General features: G+C 38.2%; 1 protein-coding gene across 3 annotated transcripts in view; it reads left to right on the top strand.

Annotated features, from left to right (window-relative positions):
* Positions 1-18,688, top strand: part of lrp8 (low density lipoprotein receptor-related protein 8, apolipoprotein e receptor) — a 151,403-nt gene that overhangs the window by 108,736 nt on the left and 23,979 nt on the right. For all 3 annotated transcript variants that reach the window (XM_042006301.1, XM_042006300.1, XM_042006298.1), the window contains exons 6-13: positions 184-306; positions 748-870; positions 4,269-4,388; positions 5,828-5,953; positions 11,403-11,574; positions 14,328-14,552; positions 15,247-15,365; positions 16,669-16,808. In XM_042006301.1, coding sequence (XP_041862235.1) covers positions 184-306; positions 748-870; positions 4,269-4,388; positions 5,828-5,953; positions 11,403-11,574; positions 14,328-14,552; positions 15,247-15,365; positions 16,669-16,808 — 1,148 coding nt within the window. The remainder of the gene's footprint in view (positions 1-183; positions 307-747; positions 871-4,268; positions 4,389-5,827; positions 5,954-11,402; positions 11,575-14,327; positions 14,553-15,246; positions 15,366-16,668; positions 16,809-18,688) is intronic.

Here is an 18,688-nt window from a genome sequence, read left to right as displayed (position 1 = left end):
ATTGTAGAGGGGAAGAAATATTCAGCTGTGTGTGTTCTGCTGAAATTGCTCTGTTCTATATGCTTCTTATCTAAGCTACTAGCTTTGCTGCTTTTCATACATAAAACCAATTAAAATTTTTTTAATCATCATAAGGTAGCAATTCTTATATATGTATATGTCTGTGTTTTTTGTGTCGTCTAGCCTTGCTTACGTGTCGGCCTGATGAGTTCCAGTGTGGTGATGGCTCCTGTATTCATGGCACCAAACAGTGTAACAGAGTTCATGACTGTCCAGACTACAGTGATGAGGCCGGCTGCGTCAATGGTGAGCATCACGCGGGTCAACCAAGTAAAAAAGCTCCCTGATTATTAGCAACACAATGGAAAAATGTGCAGTACATTACAATAATGCAAGACAGCTACAGTGTCGGGTGCTACTTTTGACTGATGGATTTTCATTTATGAAGAAGCTATAGTTATTTGCCTCAATCATTCTTAGTCATTATCTGTAATGAATACAGTCAATTATTTTAGTAATGCTGGCAAAGGTGTGACATATCTATATAAAACCTACTCAAACACAATTATTCTACAAAATACACACTCTTATGGGTTTAAACTGATATAGAAATTTAGTCATTTTAGGAATTTTCCTTTGTTTTTGCTTTTAATTGTATGTCAAACTCCCTAAACATTGAATGCCTCTGTCTTTGAGTGAAGTAGTGCAGCAAGTAAAAGATATTGTCCTTGTGTGTGTTGTCCACAGTAACGAAATGTGACGGGCCTAAAAAGTTCCGCTGTAAAAACGGGGAGTGTATTGACAGCAGCAAAGTGTGTGACAGTGTGAAAGACTGCAAGGATTGGTCTGATGAGCCGATGAAGGATTGTGGTAAGAGCCTTTCTCCTCATCCCTGCTGCACACACACACTTGTCAGCCTTCACTGGTTTTGATGTATTAGAATAACAAAGCATTCCTGGCAAAAACTTTTGTTCTTTAATTTATTTATTCATTCTTTTCCACATCTGCTGTTTATGGTCATAGGGAGGGGGGAGGGGGCTCATGCACCTATCTCACTTTGTATGGGGTAAAGGCAAAATATACCTAAAAAAAGATTAAATTATTGTAGTTAATCGCAATTTGTTTCAGATCAAGTGCAGGGAAATGTTATGGAGTCACTTGATCATTGGGGAAAAAAGGTGAAATTATGAACCAAAATAAAAATAAAAATACAATTAGTCATCTTCTCTGCTTTTTACGACAGCTTCGGTTCTTTGAGGCATGGACTTCACTAATGAAAAACAATGTTATTCATCAATCATTTTCTAGCTTCCACCTTTGTAAACCAGTTGATGCATCAACTTTAGAGGAGGGAGCCCATTTTTTTCAATTCCCATCCTAAATTTTCAATTAGATTGAGATTGTTTGTGTTACGAGTTTGCTGGCCATGACATTGAGTTGATAAAATATCTTCCCTAAAAGTAGTTTGAACACTCTTTGCTGTAGCACAAGATGTATTATCTTCCTGGAAAAACAACTGAAGTGTCACCGAAACTCCTAACAGGAAATGGAATGAGAACAGTGTTGAATATTTTATTGTCCACCTGTACATATACTGCATAGGTAATGGTTACCATCTCCACCTGTCTGTTACCTTAAATCAACCCCACATCAACAAGGAATGTATTCAGTTTCTTCAGGAAGTCATCTTTTATATTTTATTGAACCAAACAAAGTTCCTGCATCATCTCCTTGCATAGTTCAGACACTTTATTCATCATTAAATATGATAAATGATCCACCGTCCATGACTGCTTGTTTTTAGTACAATGTAACCTTGTTTTTTTCTCTTTAGGGGTTAGTGATGTAGAAATTTGCCTTTTATTTGAGTTGGTTCAGTCAAAGACATCGACTCCTATTTCTCTCAATTTGTTTTTTTAATTTATTTTGTTGTATATTTTTTGTGTCCATGGTATATTGCTTTGAGTTTGCTATCCTGATGCGTTTTCCTATTACAACCTTCTCGTTTTGTTTGTCATTTTTTCAAGTTTTAGACACAGCTTCATGGGAAAAAGCATTTTTCCCCCCATACACGAATTAAAATCACCCTCCTGAGCAAGTTTAATAATACATTTTTTGTTTCCACTGCCAACTTGTCTTGTTGTCAGTCAGCCAGGTTCAACAGCCCTGGCAGCCAGAGTCAAATCTTGATTTTTATTTCTTTTTTTTATTTTATACAAATGAAACTTCTGAAATTGACTTTTTCCAGAAGAAGTGATTCCTTTTTTTTTTAGTTTAATTTTTATTTTAGTTTAAAAGTAACCTAAATGTGGATGATCGCTCTCTATGTTCAAAGGAAATTCATTTGATCAAGGCAGGATAAATCAACGCATTTCTCTGCTGTCTTGTTATGATCAAAGAGCAAAGCAATTCTGTCCACTGTCTTAGCCATGAAAACGTGACAACACTGCAGTCACACACATTATCCACACACCATACTTAATTACCACTTTGCAGTCCTTAGTCACACTTTCACATGAGATGCAAACAGAGAAAAGAAACTGAGAAAACCCCACCTGGTAATAAAATCTTTGAAGTTAATGAAGCCCATGTAATGGCAATTAAGGTAACTTGTCTCCTATCAATGCTAGTCTCCGTGTAAGATGAAGTGTGTGAAGTTATTTAAAGAAACTGCACTTCACTTACAGTATGGCCTCTCTCTGTAGAGGAGTGGTCCTGTCATTCCAGTGGGTATAAAATTATATGTCAGCATGTCCTTTCAGCTACCTTTGATCCTCAAGCAGATGGATATATGCTGCAATTACACAGGCCAACATTCATATTATGGATGTTAAGTACAATAATCTATGCTTAAAGTAAACCTGCTACTATTATTTCAGTAGAATCTGTTATCTAAGATCCTAGAAAATTTGAAGATACTAAAAGAATGATAATAGTTTATTTAAATACTTTAATCCTTTCAGTACAGTCTTTCATGAAGCACCGAGGTTCATCACATAAGACCCTTACTCATCACAACATATTGGTCCAGTTTCAGGTTAATTCTGCCTCCCATGGAGTCAAACATTGTTTCATTTGTGCATACAAGAATATACTTCTACTGCTTCCACATTATTTCCTCACATACATCAATCAAACGTCTTCATTTCCATGAGTTATTCTTCAAAGATTCTCTGAGTATGTGCTATGATAAACACTGTGTGCTCCCTCTGCTTGGACTGGGCTGCAGAAACAGTTGAATCTTAACATGGTCAAAATGCAATAACAAGGTGCTTTTTTTTTTGTTTTGAAGGTGACTTGTACAAGACTTTAGCAAGGTTTGTCGTGCTCAGAGATCAAATTTTATATGTGATCTGGGAAATCTAGATGGTGTTGGATGACCCATGCAGATACAGACGGGTTGCTGCATACATTTGGTGAAACTCCCACTGAATTCATGTATAATTCGATAAAAATAAATAAATAAATTAAACAGACTGGCTCTACTATGAATAACAGGTTTCATTTTAGTTGAATGACAGCATCTACTTCCCTCTTTCCCTTCCGTTCTCTCTTGACTTCTAATCTTGCTGTCCCTCTGTTTCTCTCCCAGTGTCGCACAGCTGTACCTGTAGCCTTGAAGCTTAAATCTTTAATGTAAATCGGTAATGAAGTACCAGCTTTAGCTCTCTGTGGCGATCTCTCTCAACTCCCTGGAGGGTGATTGAAAGACAAAGGGATAAGTGGAAGCACTGAAACGGATACAAAAAAGGAAGGGGAGGGTGACTGAGAGGATCCAATCTGTTCTTCTATAAAATAAGATGAGAGGATGAAGGAGAGGATGTGCTTTTGTAACAATGGGTATTATGGTGGAGTGTCACCTGGTACAGGCCAGGATCTCTGTATAAGAATGAATCAGTTCCAAAAGCTTTTGGCTAAGACTGACTGAGGCATGAACACATGCATAAATATACTTAAAACACACACACATATACTACTGTTTCTTGTTGTACTGTTTTTAAGCTTACTGTCTTTTCTTTGAAATAGACATTTTGATGTATACAGACATCCTTGACAGGACAGAATTATTTTGACTAGCAGGTGAATCAAAACTATCTACACACACCATCTGCAGTGTTTTGTCTTTCTGTCCAACTCTTTCTTTGTGTGGTGCGCAGGCAGTTGTTCTGTCCAAAAAACATGCTGGAGTTACTTCATCGATATTCAACTCTTCTTTACCCCCGTCCTCCCATCACATCCCCGTCCCCTCCTCTGTCCTCGTGCTCTAGGCCTGAATGAGTGTGCAGACAACAATGGTGGTTGCTCCCACATCTGCAGGGACCGGAGAATTGGTTACGAGTGTGACTGTCCCTCTGGATACAAACTTCTGGACAAAAAGACTTGTGGAGGTAAAGAAAATAAAAATGTTATGGAGCAAAATTGTTGCTCAAGGATGCCACCTTTTTTTATCCCAGATTATTTGAGTTGTAGTGGTTTTGTCCAGTATTTTATAACCTACTTCTCAGTTAGATTTATATTTTTTTCCAGTTATATCTCTAATCACATTACACATTGTTACACAGGCCTTACTATTTTTTTCAGTCACATCCTGTAGCAGCTGAGATAGTTGTTTTATGTTTCCCTTTGTGCTTTGAGGAAACGTTACTTAAAGGATCTGAAAAGACTTTTATTCATTCAGGAAGCAACAATGAAACTCAGCAAACTTTGCTTCTGTGCATAGATGTTTATCTGTCTGTGCATATGAGGATGTGTTGGTCATTTGCTAAAGACAAAAAGGAGCTCACTAGTTGTGTGTTGTTTTTTTTTAGAATAACATGCATTCATTCTCTGTCTGGTAGTGATATCACATTTTTAAATAATATTTTTATAGTGCCCAACCCTCCTTATATATGGAGATAACATGAACTCGTGAACAGTAGTACAACTAAATTCAAGAATCTAAGTGTGTTGCCAAGGAGCAGCACATGCTCATACAGAGAATTTGATTAGGACGTTTTATAATACACCTAAAATCAATCCTACCTTTATTGCACAAATTGGTTTAACTTGTTTTTCATCATAGTATTATTATTACTATTTAGGCCTGCTTCATGTTCCAGTAATTCATTTCCCTACAAAACATATAGTCTCATTAGAAAATAAAGGAATTCTCTCTATCTGACCTTATTAAGTTTATCGGGAAGGAATTAATCACTTCAGCATAATATGCATGATTTTTCTAAGTGAATGCATGTGCACAGAAAATTAAACTAAAAGGTATTTTTTTTTTTATTATTTTTAATGCCTATAACATGTTTCAGCCTTATGGAACACTAACAATTAAAGGCCATGTCCTGTTTTAGCTCTGCTCAGGAAGCAGCTTTTGGGGAAAGGAACATGCAGAATGTTGTTTAGGGATGGAAGCTCACAGCAGACCTGTCAAACCAGGGAGGAAGACAGCTGCAGAGATGGTCCACTCTGTGTAGCAATCTCTCTGAGGAGAGCAGGGAGGGTGATGTACAGAGAGAGAGGATGGACCAAACCAACAAATCCCTCTCATCACAGCAGGACTCTTGTTCAACAAGGCTGCTTCATTTCTCTCTGAGAGAAATGGGTCTAATTTAACAAATCTCTCCAACCACAAACTCATTTTTTATAAGACTAAGAATTCTTAAGTCTGAGTAGATTCCACTTTATCAGACAGACTTCATCTTTATATTGGTATAATAATATAATAATGGGATCCATGTTCTACAATGTCACTGTTGTGTTGTTAATAATGAGCAAGTTTAAAGAAAGCTGGTATGTTACTAAAAATGAAAAAAAAATCTCTAATCTCTGTCTGTAGACATAGATGAATGTGAGAACCCAGATGCCTGCAGTCATATCTGCATCAACTACAAAGGAGACTATAAGTGTGAGTGCTTCGAAGGCTATGAGATGGACCCTGCCTCAAAGACCTGCAAAGCCGTGGGTAAGCCATTTGTCTCACATGCTTGCACACATTTGCACCGGTTCAGACACACACTGTCACAGATAGATGTTCACACCAGTATGCATTCATGGGTGCACATGCACTTATGAGAAACCACACATTGAGACCCAGTCTTATATAAACACCAATTACTCATCCATTCCAGCACCCCTAACTACCAAGTGACGTCCTACTCTATTCTCACACAGTGGTACTCTGTAAAAAAAAAAAAAAAAAAAAGAAAGAGGCTCACTTTGTATGCGAAGCCTGCACAGCAATCTGTGCAAAGATAAATATTTGCCATCTTTCTTTGCAGTCCTCACTAATGACAAGTTTTCAGCCAACTGCTTCTGCTCTCCCTGGAGTGTTAGGAGGAGGATGTTGTGTGAGGAAGGGGCATGCACTCGCTGCAAGACACAGGCGGGGTCCGTGTCCTGCAGCGAGTACCAGGGAACTATAAGCAGTGTTAGGAATAAAAAAAAAATCCTATTCTCAAAGCTAAGTAAGATTGTTACTGAAAGAGGATATTCTTTTATTATGAAGGGAAACTGCAGCAGGTCTGTATCTAGTCACCCCTCAGACTGAGAAGGGTCTATTAATCAGCCCCCTCAAATGACTCTCTTATATGTGGTTTTATTGATTGGAGTGTTGTTGTTAACAATCAGATAAGCACCTGCATTTAATATTTTTATGTGAGCTACATGTAACATTACCTAGAACTAAGACTGAGAGCAGTGACAAATGCAAACCAGTGTCTATTTAAAACAACACTTTGCTACCTGCTCGCCAGGAAGACATGGAGTGTTTTATATAATCCACTATAAACAGAAGAGTCAGTATTTTATCTATATGATACACTAGAGGAAAAATAACCTCATGTTCTGACATTGGTTCAACCCTACAACTATATGTATGCAGTATATGCAGACCTTGCAGACAATTTGCACCGTCTATGACATTGAATGCCCCATGCATATTTATTGTGGCCCAGCCTCTTGATCTTTTTGCCTATCCTAAAAATGATCCACCCGGAGGCTTCTTTTTTCTACGTGTCATCAGCAGCAAACTTCAGTTTAGGGTATTGATTTTGGAGCAGAGGAGTTTTTGCTTTTTATGAGATTGAAGACAGCGACACAGGTGTTTCAGCAGCTTCCAATTCAGCCATGCTCCTCTGAGGTAAGTTAGTTGTTTTTGGCCATCTAAACCAGCCTGGGTCTTTTTCCAGATATTAGCAAAGTGGCTGCACTTCTACAAAGTCACACCTCCTTGAAAAGATTGATTCAAATTAATCATTAAATTGTATTTAAACTTCTTACCTGTGTGATAGGAATGAAACATTTAACCCACAGACTTGCAGTAAATGATTTTTTCTCTGGAAAAATAAACAAAGAAAAGTGTTAGTTATGGTCTTAGGGTTAGTCATTATATGCTAAACTGGCCTGATAATGAGAGTGCTTAAAGCAGAAACTAAATCATCACTCTTCAGCTAAGTCACTCTGTGTGAATCTTTATTGCTGTTAAAAAGAAAGAACAACTCATTTCAGAATTTTAAGGACATTATTAGAGGGAGCGATAGGCAAGCAGAGAAATAGATGGATGGACAGATGTATAAAAATCTTGCTTATTAATGATACCACAGAGCACGCCAAAGAAGACAGAAAGGAAGAGAGACTGAAATATGACTGAACTGTTGTTGATTATCATTTATCTTAGTCTGTTTGTTCAAAGGGACAAACAAAGATGGGAAGATAAATAAAGAGATGCCTGCTTTGTGAAGCTAAGGTAATGTGGATTTAATGAAGCTGCATTTGTGCATAAACTCATTCCTGCACACACATATGCACACCCACAAAAATCAGCATACATACAGCCTTTCCATTCTGCTCACACAAATGCACATCTAGTTATTTTGAGGAGTCGGGTCGTTCATACAGAGATGCATCCTGCCTTTGAATGACTTATTAGATGCAATGTTACATTCTTTGATGAGATGTGACACATTCATAGCTGCAGGATTATCTTACCTGTCATGCATAATTTGTAGGCAAAACAAATTCGAATCAAGAAAGTGTACTTCAAGATGATTAGGTGTTTTTGTTTGTCTTTAAAACAGTCATACAAGGCATTAAAAGGACCAAATGAAAGCTGATGAAGTGTACAGATGGGAATGAGAGAAAGTACCAGGATCTTTTTCTCTCACTCTAACTGGGTGATGAAAGCAGGACAGACTGCAGATGCAGAAATAGTCAACAAACTGTTGATTTCAAAGACTAACCAAAGATAGTCTTTAACATCTGTTTCCTTGTTTTGTTCGCTCTCCCCCCTCTAATCTGTTGTGTGATGTGAGCCTAACCACAGTACCAAGAGCAGTTTGAGCCTCACTTGGTGGTTCAAGCACAAACTCTTCAAAAGTTTTTGTTTTTTTTTTGTTTTGTTGTAGTCATTTGTAGAAGTAGTATAAAAGGTTTTAATCATATTTGCTGTGGAAAGCCTTTTAAAATGCAAATTAAAATGAAATAATGAAGAATTATAAAACGTGGGCGGTCTTGAGCGCTAACAAGTTTGCAGATTTTTACACAAGTTTTTACAGAAAATTTGCATGCAACATGGTCTGATCCGTAGACTAAATTCCTGACATAAAGTTAGCAAGATAAGTGTAATACTGCTGTTTTGTACAATTTTAAAGTGGAAAAAATGTCCAAAGAATCTAAACATTTACTTTATAAATACTCTGACTGCTGGGCTCCAACAATCAGCAGCCGTGATTTCTTCACAGCAGCTTTCAAGCACTTGGGAAATTTGAATAATTAATGCCGATAAGGCAGGAAAGAGCTTTTAATAACGTAATGCTCATAGTGTTTTCCTCGTTTATTATGCAATTAAGAAATGACAGCAGCAATAGAGAAGTCCAGGCTAATGTCTCGAGGTCCTGGAAAACCGTTCACAGGATAGCTAGAGAAGCAAGTCAAACTTCTGTTAAATGGCAGAAGACCTTTTAGAAGATTTAGCAGACTCTGAAGTAGGGATATTCACATTAAATATAAGTTTTATGAAATTATGATTTTTTTAAAAGCTAAGGGGATTTTTGTTAAGTAATCATGTTTGAAATATTTGAGAAGGTGACTCATCTTGAATTTTTTGCGCTTTGGAAACCAGGTTATTTACTTGCTCAGCTATTCACAATAGTGTACCACTGAAACTTCATTCCATTTGCATCTCCTAGACTGGCTTCATACTCTTACACTGCACCTAGAAGAGGCTTTCAGGCTGCAAAATTTCTCACCATTCATGTTATTTTGGATTTTGCTTCTTCCTTTACAGATCTTAGGATATAAGCATTTGGTTTGGTGCTGATCAAATTAACACTGCTTCAGGACTAAACAGCATTCCCTAGCCCAAATTCATCATTAACAACTTTATCTTAATTGGCTAACAGGGCACAGCGTCCCTGAAGTGGCAGTGCAAATCAAATATAGGAGTATATTTTTGTTAGGGTAGCTAACGCTTGCTCTGTGTGATCTAAAGCACAAAGCAGAGATTATGCTCCAAACTTGAAGAAAAGAGTGACGTTGCCCCCCCCCCTTTTTTTTGGCATTGAGGGAGTCATACTGCTGCAACAACAGTGATGAAGGATAAGGGTCCTGGAATTGTGAGTCAGGAGCATTGATGAAAGACAAGTTAGATTAATCTCTGTCCTTATTATACATGCCTCATAATGTTATCTCCTTTTCTCGTCTTTGTTTTGCTCTCTCACTCTGGCAACCATACTCTTAAACCTGCAGAACTTGATCTTTTCTTTCTTTGGCTTTTTTTCTTTCCCCTAATTGGATTCTCAAACTCCTTAATTTTCTATGCTGTACCGACATAAATCACTTTTGTTTCCCAGACTTTTTCTTGTCTCTTTCCTATTTCAGTCTTTCTCTCAGTAGGTAAAATTGATGGTTACAAAGCGGCTCATCAGAGGAAAATGATTGCATCCAAACAGTTAATATTTTCTCCCTGTGCAGCCTGTAAAAGGCTGAGGAAACCTGCTGATGAATGGTGGAGCCATAGCTCAGTAAGCTTAATTAAAGATGCATGATTTGGTTGCAGATTCAGGAATTAAATGTATGTTAAATGTAATAAAGTTTTTTGCACAAAGTAAAAATATATTGAGAGTACATGCAGTTTCAACTGTCGTTATGTGCTGGCATGTCTGTAAACTAAGATATTTTTGTATTGGTGTGTTGTAAAAAGGGTTTTGACCTTGTTGACTGCCTCAGAATTATTGAAATACCTTAGTCATGCTCACCTTTAGTCTGCCTAAAAATGGGCCAGAGGGAAATGATGTGCCAGCAAACCACACACTCTGCATGCACCTGAAGAAGAGAGCCCAGAAACACACTTTTAACACACAGCTACACTAAAAATAGAACAATGTGTCATCTCTGTTTTATGGGTTTACTTTGTTCACAAGCATAGTGTTATTTGTCATTTCGTGCAGCAGGGCAGCCAATGCTCCTTAAAGGTGGTGTCCTTTTAAAGTTTTCTTTGCTATTTATTTGGGCCAAATTGCATACTTTTTGTGTTACTCTCCTCCTGCACAAAGCTTTGTCAGGAATGAAGTAAATAATGCAATAATGGGCCAAAATGTAGGCTTAGATAGAATCATTTTTATTTTAAAAGGTTATTTGGAGGATTTATTAATGCTCATATCATCAAAAACACATGCTTTAGGACCTTAACATTACAAATGTTAAACAAGACCTGAAATCATTGTTATACTTTCCTACTTCTGTCTCCTCACTTGAGTTAAAATGGACAAAGACAGAAGGCAAATATGCTGTTGCACAGTGGTTAGTAGATTGTTGATTGAACAGGGTTGTAGTGTTTTTTGGCTAATGGATTTATTAGCAGAGGTTGCCTTGTCAACACGACTGTCAAGTGTTTTTGTTTAGTAGAAACAATGTAGCCCTAGTTACCAGTAATCATATTTATACTTTCTTTTTATAAAATCAGTGATTTGAGCAGTTTTGAGGTCTCGTAGACCTGCGAGCAGATTACTGCACACAAGTTACAAACTGTATTGACACTAAAGATTGCTGTTATTAAGTCACTGTGAATTTGTGCAACTCCACCTCAGAAACAGCATGGTTTGCACATTAGTGGTGGTATGTACATGCAGCCTCACTTTTCCTGTACAGATTTAAATAGTATTGCACATTTTATCATTTAATGTCAACATTAACACAACATCAACACAGCTCCTAACAGTAGTAGTGCAGCTGATGAAAAATGCACCCTTTACTGTCACGACAGCTGTAGGAAAACAGCCTTTTAGGGTCTACCCCTGCCTCCTGAGCTTTGAGGCCTCACAGTTTAGTCATGTAAATGTCTAGCAGGGCATAAATGTAAGAAATGAATCTTCAGCTTGTAAATAATAGCATAAATGTCTTCTCCTCTTCCTTAGGAAAGAGTCCGTACCTGATGTTCACCAACCGGCATGAAATCCGTCGCATTGACCTGCTGAAGAGTGAATACACACAGGTGGTTCCCACGCTGAAGAATGCCGTGGCGCTGGATGTGGATGTGTCCACCAATAAGATGTTCTGGTGTGATCTGTATCACCGTAAGATATACAGGTACACACACAACTATTAATTATATTCACTTTTGGGTTACTTCTCACTGTCAACAAGCACAGTTGCAAAGAGGTCTTATCTTTAACAACATATTCCATTACTATTATTATATTTGTGCTTTGGATTGTAGTATGAAGGGTGTCGGTGTGTAAAAGGTTAATAATATCAGGGATGAAGCTGCACAAAGCCAAGACCTTATAAGTCTGGATAACTCTCTTTACCGTCTGTCATTATCTTTCACCTTTATCGATCCATCTTGTCAGCTTCAACCTGTCACACCTTCTGTTAGTGAGGAAGACACACCTGGAGGGCTGTGTCTTCCGTCTGATAGCAAGAGGCGGAGCTGTTTGTCCTTCACACATACATGTGCACGTATATTCACACAGCATTACACAGACTTCAGTGTGCCATTGCTTTATAAGTAGTTGTGTGTGTGTTAGATTGAATCTGATGGTTGGCAGGTAGATTGAGAGCCCTTCTATCATCTCAGCTGAGCCATATGCTCGCTCTAATTTTACTGCCTCAATAATCGCCATCATTACTCATCTGCATGCACACACACACATAAACATCCTCCCTCACAAACCCGGTGATGCACTCAAGGGCTAGTGACAGAGGAAGGACAAATGAACTCTTTTATCACAATGAACTCTATTTTCAAAGCAGGAAATAAATTATTACATGCTTACTTTCTCTTAATAACTTGCAACAAGTGAAGTTTACTATGTGGGCTTGTACTTGGTTGTGTTGTCAAACAAACATTTTACATTGTCTGTGCAAAAGGATGCCAGCTTTCTAGACAATGGTCAAACTGCTCCTATTTTAAGTAAGATTCCTCCATCATTAATAACATTAATTTTATCATTATGATATATTTTATAAGGCTTTTCTGTTTACAGTTTTTGATTGGTAATTATCGGAAATTTACAAAAAACTGTTTTTAATACTGTTGAAAAATGGCACTAAAGCACCTTACCATCCACTGCTATAAGATCCATTTATTCATTTTTAATATGTTGATGAATTTGACCTTTTTTTCTGCTAACGGGTCTTTGTGATGTGTAGCGACGTGAGTTTACTGTGTGTGTGAAAAGAAAAAAAAAAATCATGCAGATTAAGCAAACAATCAAAAAAGGACTGAAAGCCACACAACCAGAAATGTTAACTGGAACTGGACCGGCATGTTTTTACTTTGCAACTTACGGTTTATATCGGTAAGATTTCGTCTTGATTGAGAGCAAAGATGACCTGTAGAATCATTTCAGCAGTTTATCATTTTTTTACAGTCAGACTATGTTTCAATTAAAATTTCCTTTCCTTGTTGCTTGCCACGTCGCATTTTCCTTTTGATTGTGATTACACTTGTTGTAACTTTCTTAATCTGGTCTAAAAGATCAAACTATTTAAAAAAATAGTTTCAAACTAAACATCTGGTTCAGTTTGATAGACCAAAACTAAGTTTCTGCTGTTTGAGCCTCACCATAGTCTGCATTTTTGGTCTGGATTAAGCTAAGTTCAAAGGTCTGGGCCAAACAAGCATCAGGGAGGTATATTATGTCATAGTTACGTATCAAACAACAACAACATAAAAAGAAAAGCTTCAACAACTTTAATCAACTGTTTCCAGTACCTTCTTTTTTCTCCTGTAGTCAGACTGGGATGGGTTTCTTTGTTCTCTTTAATGCTGATGACTTCTAGTGAAGAAGTGTTTCTTTCTCAAAGGATGATGTGGTTTTCCAGCATAATTTGAAGCAATTAACATGCTACGGGTTGATGACTTGTTAGCTTCTACCCATGATGAAGACAACAGTATAGCCAATTAAAGATGCAATCTGCTCAGTTGTCTTGGACTGTCTGGATTTTCTGTTCGTCCAAACTACTCTTTCCAGTCTAATTTAAGAGTTTTAATTAAAAATAATAAGACAGTGGATCATACCAATAGTCTGTAAATTTACACCAGCAAAGTGACGTCTTCATTATATTAATACTTTCTCCATAATTTGTCATCCTAAATATTCTAAATTAAATTGAACTCATCTTTCTATTACTGTAAACTAACAATATACAGTTTTAACACAGGAATAAGCTGTGTCAGTTTGGTGTGTTTCAGTGCCTCCTCTTTACCAGCCCTCACCTTAATGTGACCCCTGAATGAGCGATAGGTGTTGGATCTGTGGTTTTGGCTTCAGGGCTAAAAAGAAAAGAGAAAAACCTTTGACTATCTATCATAACACAGTAGCAGCCCCCTCAGCAGTACCATCTACTGCCAATAAAAAACAAAGGGGATGTCCACATGGCAAACAGTAACAATTAACACAATCTGCTTTTTAGGTCTAGACTAATACACCGTCTCCTCGTCTCTGGCTCCAATTAGCCACCAGCCTTCTCCTTTGGTTAACATCCTCTTCTCACTCATTCAGCTCTCCGTCATTCTTGTGCACTTTAGTAAGGTCTGCCAGCAGGCTGTAAATTGGAACATAGCCTTTCAACAAGGCTGAATTACCAAGAAGTTACAATAATGAGCTACAGCTTATTATGTTGTCACTGGTAACAGAACTAGAGAAGAAACAGATGTAGAGAAATTGGATGTGAAGATTTGGAAGCGAAATGGTCAGAAAACTAGTGAGCTGTCAGGTTTGAGTGTCCATCACGCAGAGTTCAAATTTAACTACAGTAGTTTTCTAAAGCATTTATCATTCACAATGACTTTCTTTTATTTATTATTTACTTTGTTCTTCTCTATCATCCACCAGTGCTTACATCAACAAAGCCAGCGACTCCTCACAGCAGACGACGCTGATCGACTCGCTCCACTCCCCGGAGGGCCTGGCTGTGGACTGGGTCCACAAAAACATCTACTGGACTGACTCAGGCAATAAGAGCATCTCTGTTGCAACCGTAGATGGCAGGAAAAAAAAAGTACTAATAGCCACTGAACTGAGTGAGCCGCGAGCCATTGCAGTGGATCCACACCAAGGGTGAGTCTGAAAATATTTAGAGTGAAGGGTGTTTTGGGAAGATGGCACAGGAGTTGTGTGAAAAATTTGGAGGAAGAGGGGATGGGTGTCATCGCTTTTGGCTTAGTATAAACACCAGTGTCATAAAAACAAAGAAAGCTTGCTTCAGAAGTTGACCTTAAACATGATGCCACACAGAAGCAATGCTATTTTTAGAGCCCAAACCATCTGGTGCATCAAGCAGTTTAACAATTCTTTGGAGATACGATGTGACTCTCTCCATTCCTCCTCTACCTCTTGCTCTTTGTCACAGGTGTCTTGAGATCTACAAAGAAATCTTGTCACCGCTGTAAAAAGCTAAGCTAGCATGAATTACATGCTAATGAAGCCAGTTGTCACACATTTCTGGCAAACCACCATACACACACAAATTCATAATGGTCCGAGTTTCCAGCACCTGCTCTTTTACTCCCTGTCTGCTTTCCTTTAGTGTCCTTAAGGTCGGCTTCTGTGATAACACTGAAAATTTGGGAGGGGAATTAGGTTGAAAAGAGTCGGATGAGAACAATGTGTGACCGAGGATTGAATAGTTCCTTTTAAAAACTGTAATATTACACATTCAAACTTATTCTCTTCAGCTAGGAGGGAGTCTCATTTATGTTTTACCTTGAATTGGTCTCATTTTTATTTAACTTGTCAATATGTCTTCCCACAGATTTATATATTGGTCAGACTGGGGAGGTGAGGCCAAAATTGAGAAAGCGGGAATGAACGGAGTGGACCGACAAGTACTGGTGTCTGAACACATTGAGTGGCCCAATGGAATCACTCTGGGTAAGACTTACATCTGCCCACACAGCTCAAATTGAAGGGTGCATGTATTCAGAAAAGAAATATTAGCTCTGAAAGTAGTTTTTAGAACAGTTAGAATGCTGAATTTGCTTTTAGAGAAAGATTAAAAACAGAAAAAAGACACGCAGAGACACTTAAATAGAGGAAAACAGTGAGAGTTTAAAGAAGAAAATGGTGTAAAGATGCTGCAACCCAATTAGCAGTTATTGTTATAGCTCAGTTTGTGTCTGGCTCTCATCAATCAAGTCAGTGTGTATGGGTCTACGAATGAATAAGCCGGTCGCTGTGTGCTGTCGATAGCTCCCATCATCCCTTCCAGCTCCCTCTGCAGCACCGGCCAGTTTCTCTCAGCTCTCCTTGCCTGAGGAGAAATGAACCACACAGCTGCCTCGCTCAGTGGAACTGAGGTGTCATTGCATCTGTATGGAAACAAATTATTTTTAGAATAAGGCAAATGAGAGAGTTGGCCCAGAGTGCACTACGCTCCTGTGTGAAAAGGAGTGGATTATTTTCCCTCCGTCATCGATTTCATACAAAGCAGGTGTCTGTCTGAGCCAGCGGTAGAGAATGAAAATTGGGTGGGTTTGCAGTTTTTACTGTATAATGGTGAAATAATTCAATTCTGTTCACCTTCTGGTTGACTGCACACTTGCTTTTATTATAGATAGTTTTTAAAGAGAAGCTAAATAGATCAGTATATTCCGTTAAATGTGTTTTAATTGTGAGTAATTATCCGTATGTGTCTTTATGTTTGAATTTAACAGGAAAGACGTGTAGCCGTACTTGCTAATCCCTTTTTATACACAGCTTATTTTTTAAGTCCAGGCTTAGAAAAAGAGGAGTTACACTCAGATTCTTCTTTTTTGTTGAATTCATTGCCATCTGCAAACTTTCAAGATAACCACAACACCAATTCACGGCCCGCAGCAATGGAAAATAAATGCTGCGGATTTCCGGTAACCTGTTTTTGGGAGTGATACGCGGAGAGTAATGGCAACGTTAAACAGCAAAGTGTTCTTTTAAAGATGGTCCAGCAAGACTAATGAATTTGCTCAAGGGCACATATATTTCCCTCGAGCAAGCAAGTCAAGCAGCAGTATTACAATCACATCTGTGTTTTCTCAGCGCAGGGACTCAGCCGTCATGTCAAAGAAGATTGATGGTGTGGCTACTGGGCTATTACATTCATATACCTCTCAACCTAAGCCTCCTTCGTCCTCCTCCTTTTTTCTTCACTCTCCCTGATTTTGCTCTTTTTCTCTTCTCCTCTTCTACATCTTGTCAGATTTGTCCAACAGACGTCTCTACTGGGTGGACTCCAAGCTTCACCTGCTGTCCAGTGTGGATCTCAGCGGAGACAACCGTAGAGTGCTGCTGTCTTCCCATCACCACCTTGGACACCCATTTGCTCTCACTGTCTTTGAGGTACAAGGGAAAGTTAAGATTAGAATATACTCACAATGAATCAGTCCAACTAGTGGTAGCTTTGGTCTGATTTGTTTCTACAAGCAGTTGAACAACATTCTCTTTAAATGCAGCAGAAAAATCTGAGCAGTCTTATATTTTACTGCTGTCATGGTTCAAACACAGAAAAATAGGTCTGTGAGCACTTACCCCTGTCTCACGGGTGACAGTCTCATATCTTGTTTGTTTATTTCCATCATAAATGTTTATTTCGAGACATCTGTGAGCCAAGTCTTGACGCTGGAACATACTTGTGCCACATTTTTGAGAATGCAATTTTAGCTTCCTTCAGAGGACTGAAAATACTGAAAAAGTACTAAAAGTTCTATATAAATACTGCATGGGATTTTTTGTTAAATCGCTCATGGCATGTTTTTCTATGTTTTCTGCTTTGTCTGCAGTCTTAAACGAATATATTATCAGACTGAATGTCATCCAAAACTCCAAAAAAAGAAGCATACAGATGAACTCTCCAACTTTTTTTTTAATCAACCTGTCCACCATCCTGGTTGGCAATGCACCCCAGGCAGGGCGTTTTCCCTTCAACCATTTTCCAACATTTCTCCAAGAAAATGTGTTTCTGATTGTGATAAGTGGATGCAGTTTTTTTTTTCTCTCTATTCATGAATGCTTTTGTTTACCACTCTTTTTGAATAGCTGTTTTATTAAGAAGGCCCAGACTTGAAACAGGCTTAGCAGGGAGACTTAAGCTAAATGTTGATGCCGTTCAACTTCCAACACTGAACATGCCACAGTACTTTGTTTTAATACATTTATTCACAGAACAGCTGAGTGTATCAATTTGTTGCTTTTATAAGTGCTAAAAGATATGCATCCACTTATACATACAAACCATAGTTTACAATCACCAATCCCCCACACAGTTTACATATTGTGTACAAAGTAAAGCCATTATCGTAACATTAGAGTACTGTGTAAGTAATCTTTGGCAGTCAGAAAAGCATAAGAGCTTTAAAAGGTCTAGGAAAAAGATATAAATAGCAGAACATTGACTGACTGACAGATTGACTGAAAATACTGAGATTTTTTCAAGTATAGTTCAGGATAAACCCAGACATGGAATCGTCAGTTCACTCCATGACAAGTGCAGAGTCACGGTAAAGTGCAGAAATCGATAAAACTAACATGGGTGTATTTTTTGATATGAATGCGAGTTAGTGTCTTTGATTCCATAAAGTGTGGATATCTGTAAGGAGAAAACAGCCAGAGGAGAGACAAGTAAGGATGGATGGGAGCAAGCGAGAGGTGAAATGTAAGAAGTGTTTTCCTCAGTTCTCTTTTTACTGCACAAGCTGTGATGATGAGAAGCAAAGGAAAGGGAGGATATCCATCATGAGGGAGGATGTGCAAGGGCGTTGGATATGTGTGTGTATGTGAGGAGAACCAATGTTTCAGGCAACAGTGAAAGTTCAGCTTTTGAGATTAATAGCCCTCAGCTGTTCTGGCCTGTGTTCTGTTCCGGTTATGATACAGAACAAATTAAAAATCCTGTAGTCCTACACGAGGTCGTTCTCACCCCAACGAACTGAGCTTAGGAAATTTGTTTCTTTGAATTAGCCTGGCTCAAGATGTGAAACACTGAATTATTTTGTTAAGTTGGTTTTATTCTGGCAGCTCATGGTACCAAATACCTTAAGAAACCAGATCATAGAGATGAGAAATGGTTGAAGAGCACCAGTAAGCTACTTAAAACACAGAGCAGTGTTATGGCTCATACCACTGCCAAGACACTGTGTCTGTTCATGAAAAATGACCCCATGTTCAGCCTGTTTCTTATTCAGCCTTGCATTGAAAAACAATCTTATCTGTGGAAATGGGTG

The sequence above is a fragment of the Melanotaenia boesemani genome, chromosome 14 (genome assembly GCF_017639745.1).
Source record: "Melanotaenia boesemani isolate fMelBoe1 chromosome 14, fMelBoe1.pri, whole genome shotgun sequence".
Lineage (NCBI taxonomy): Eukaryota > Metazoa > Chordata > Actinopteri > Atheriniformes > Melanotaeniidae > Melanotaenia > Melanotaenia boesemani.
The sequence above is the reverse complement of the archived record's forward strand: the minus strand, read 5'-3'. Positions and strand labels throughout refer to the sequence as shown.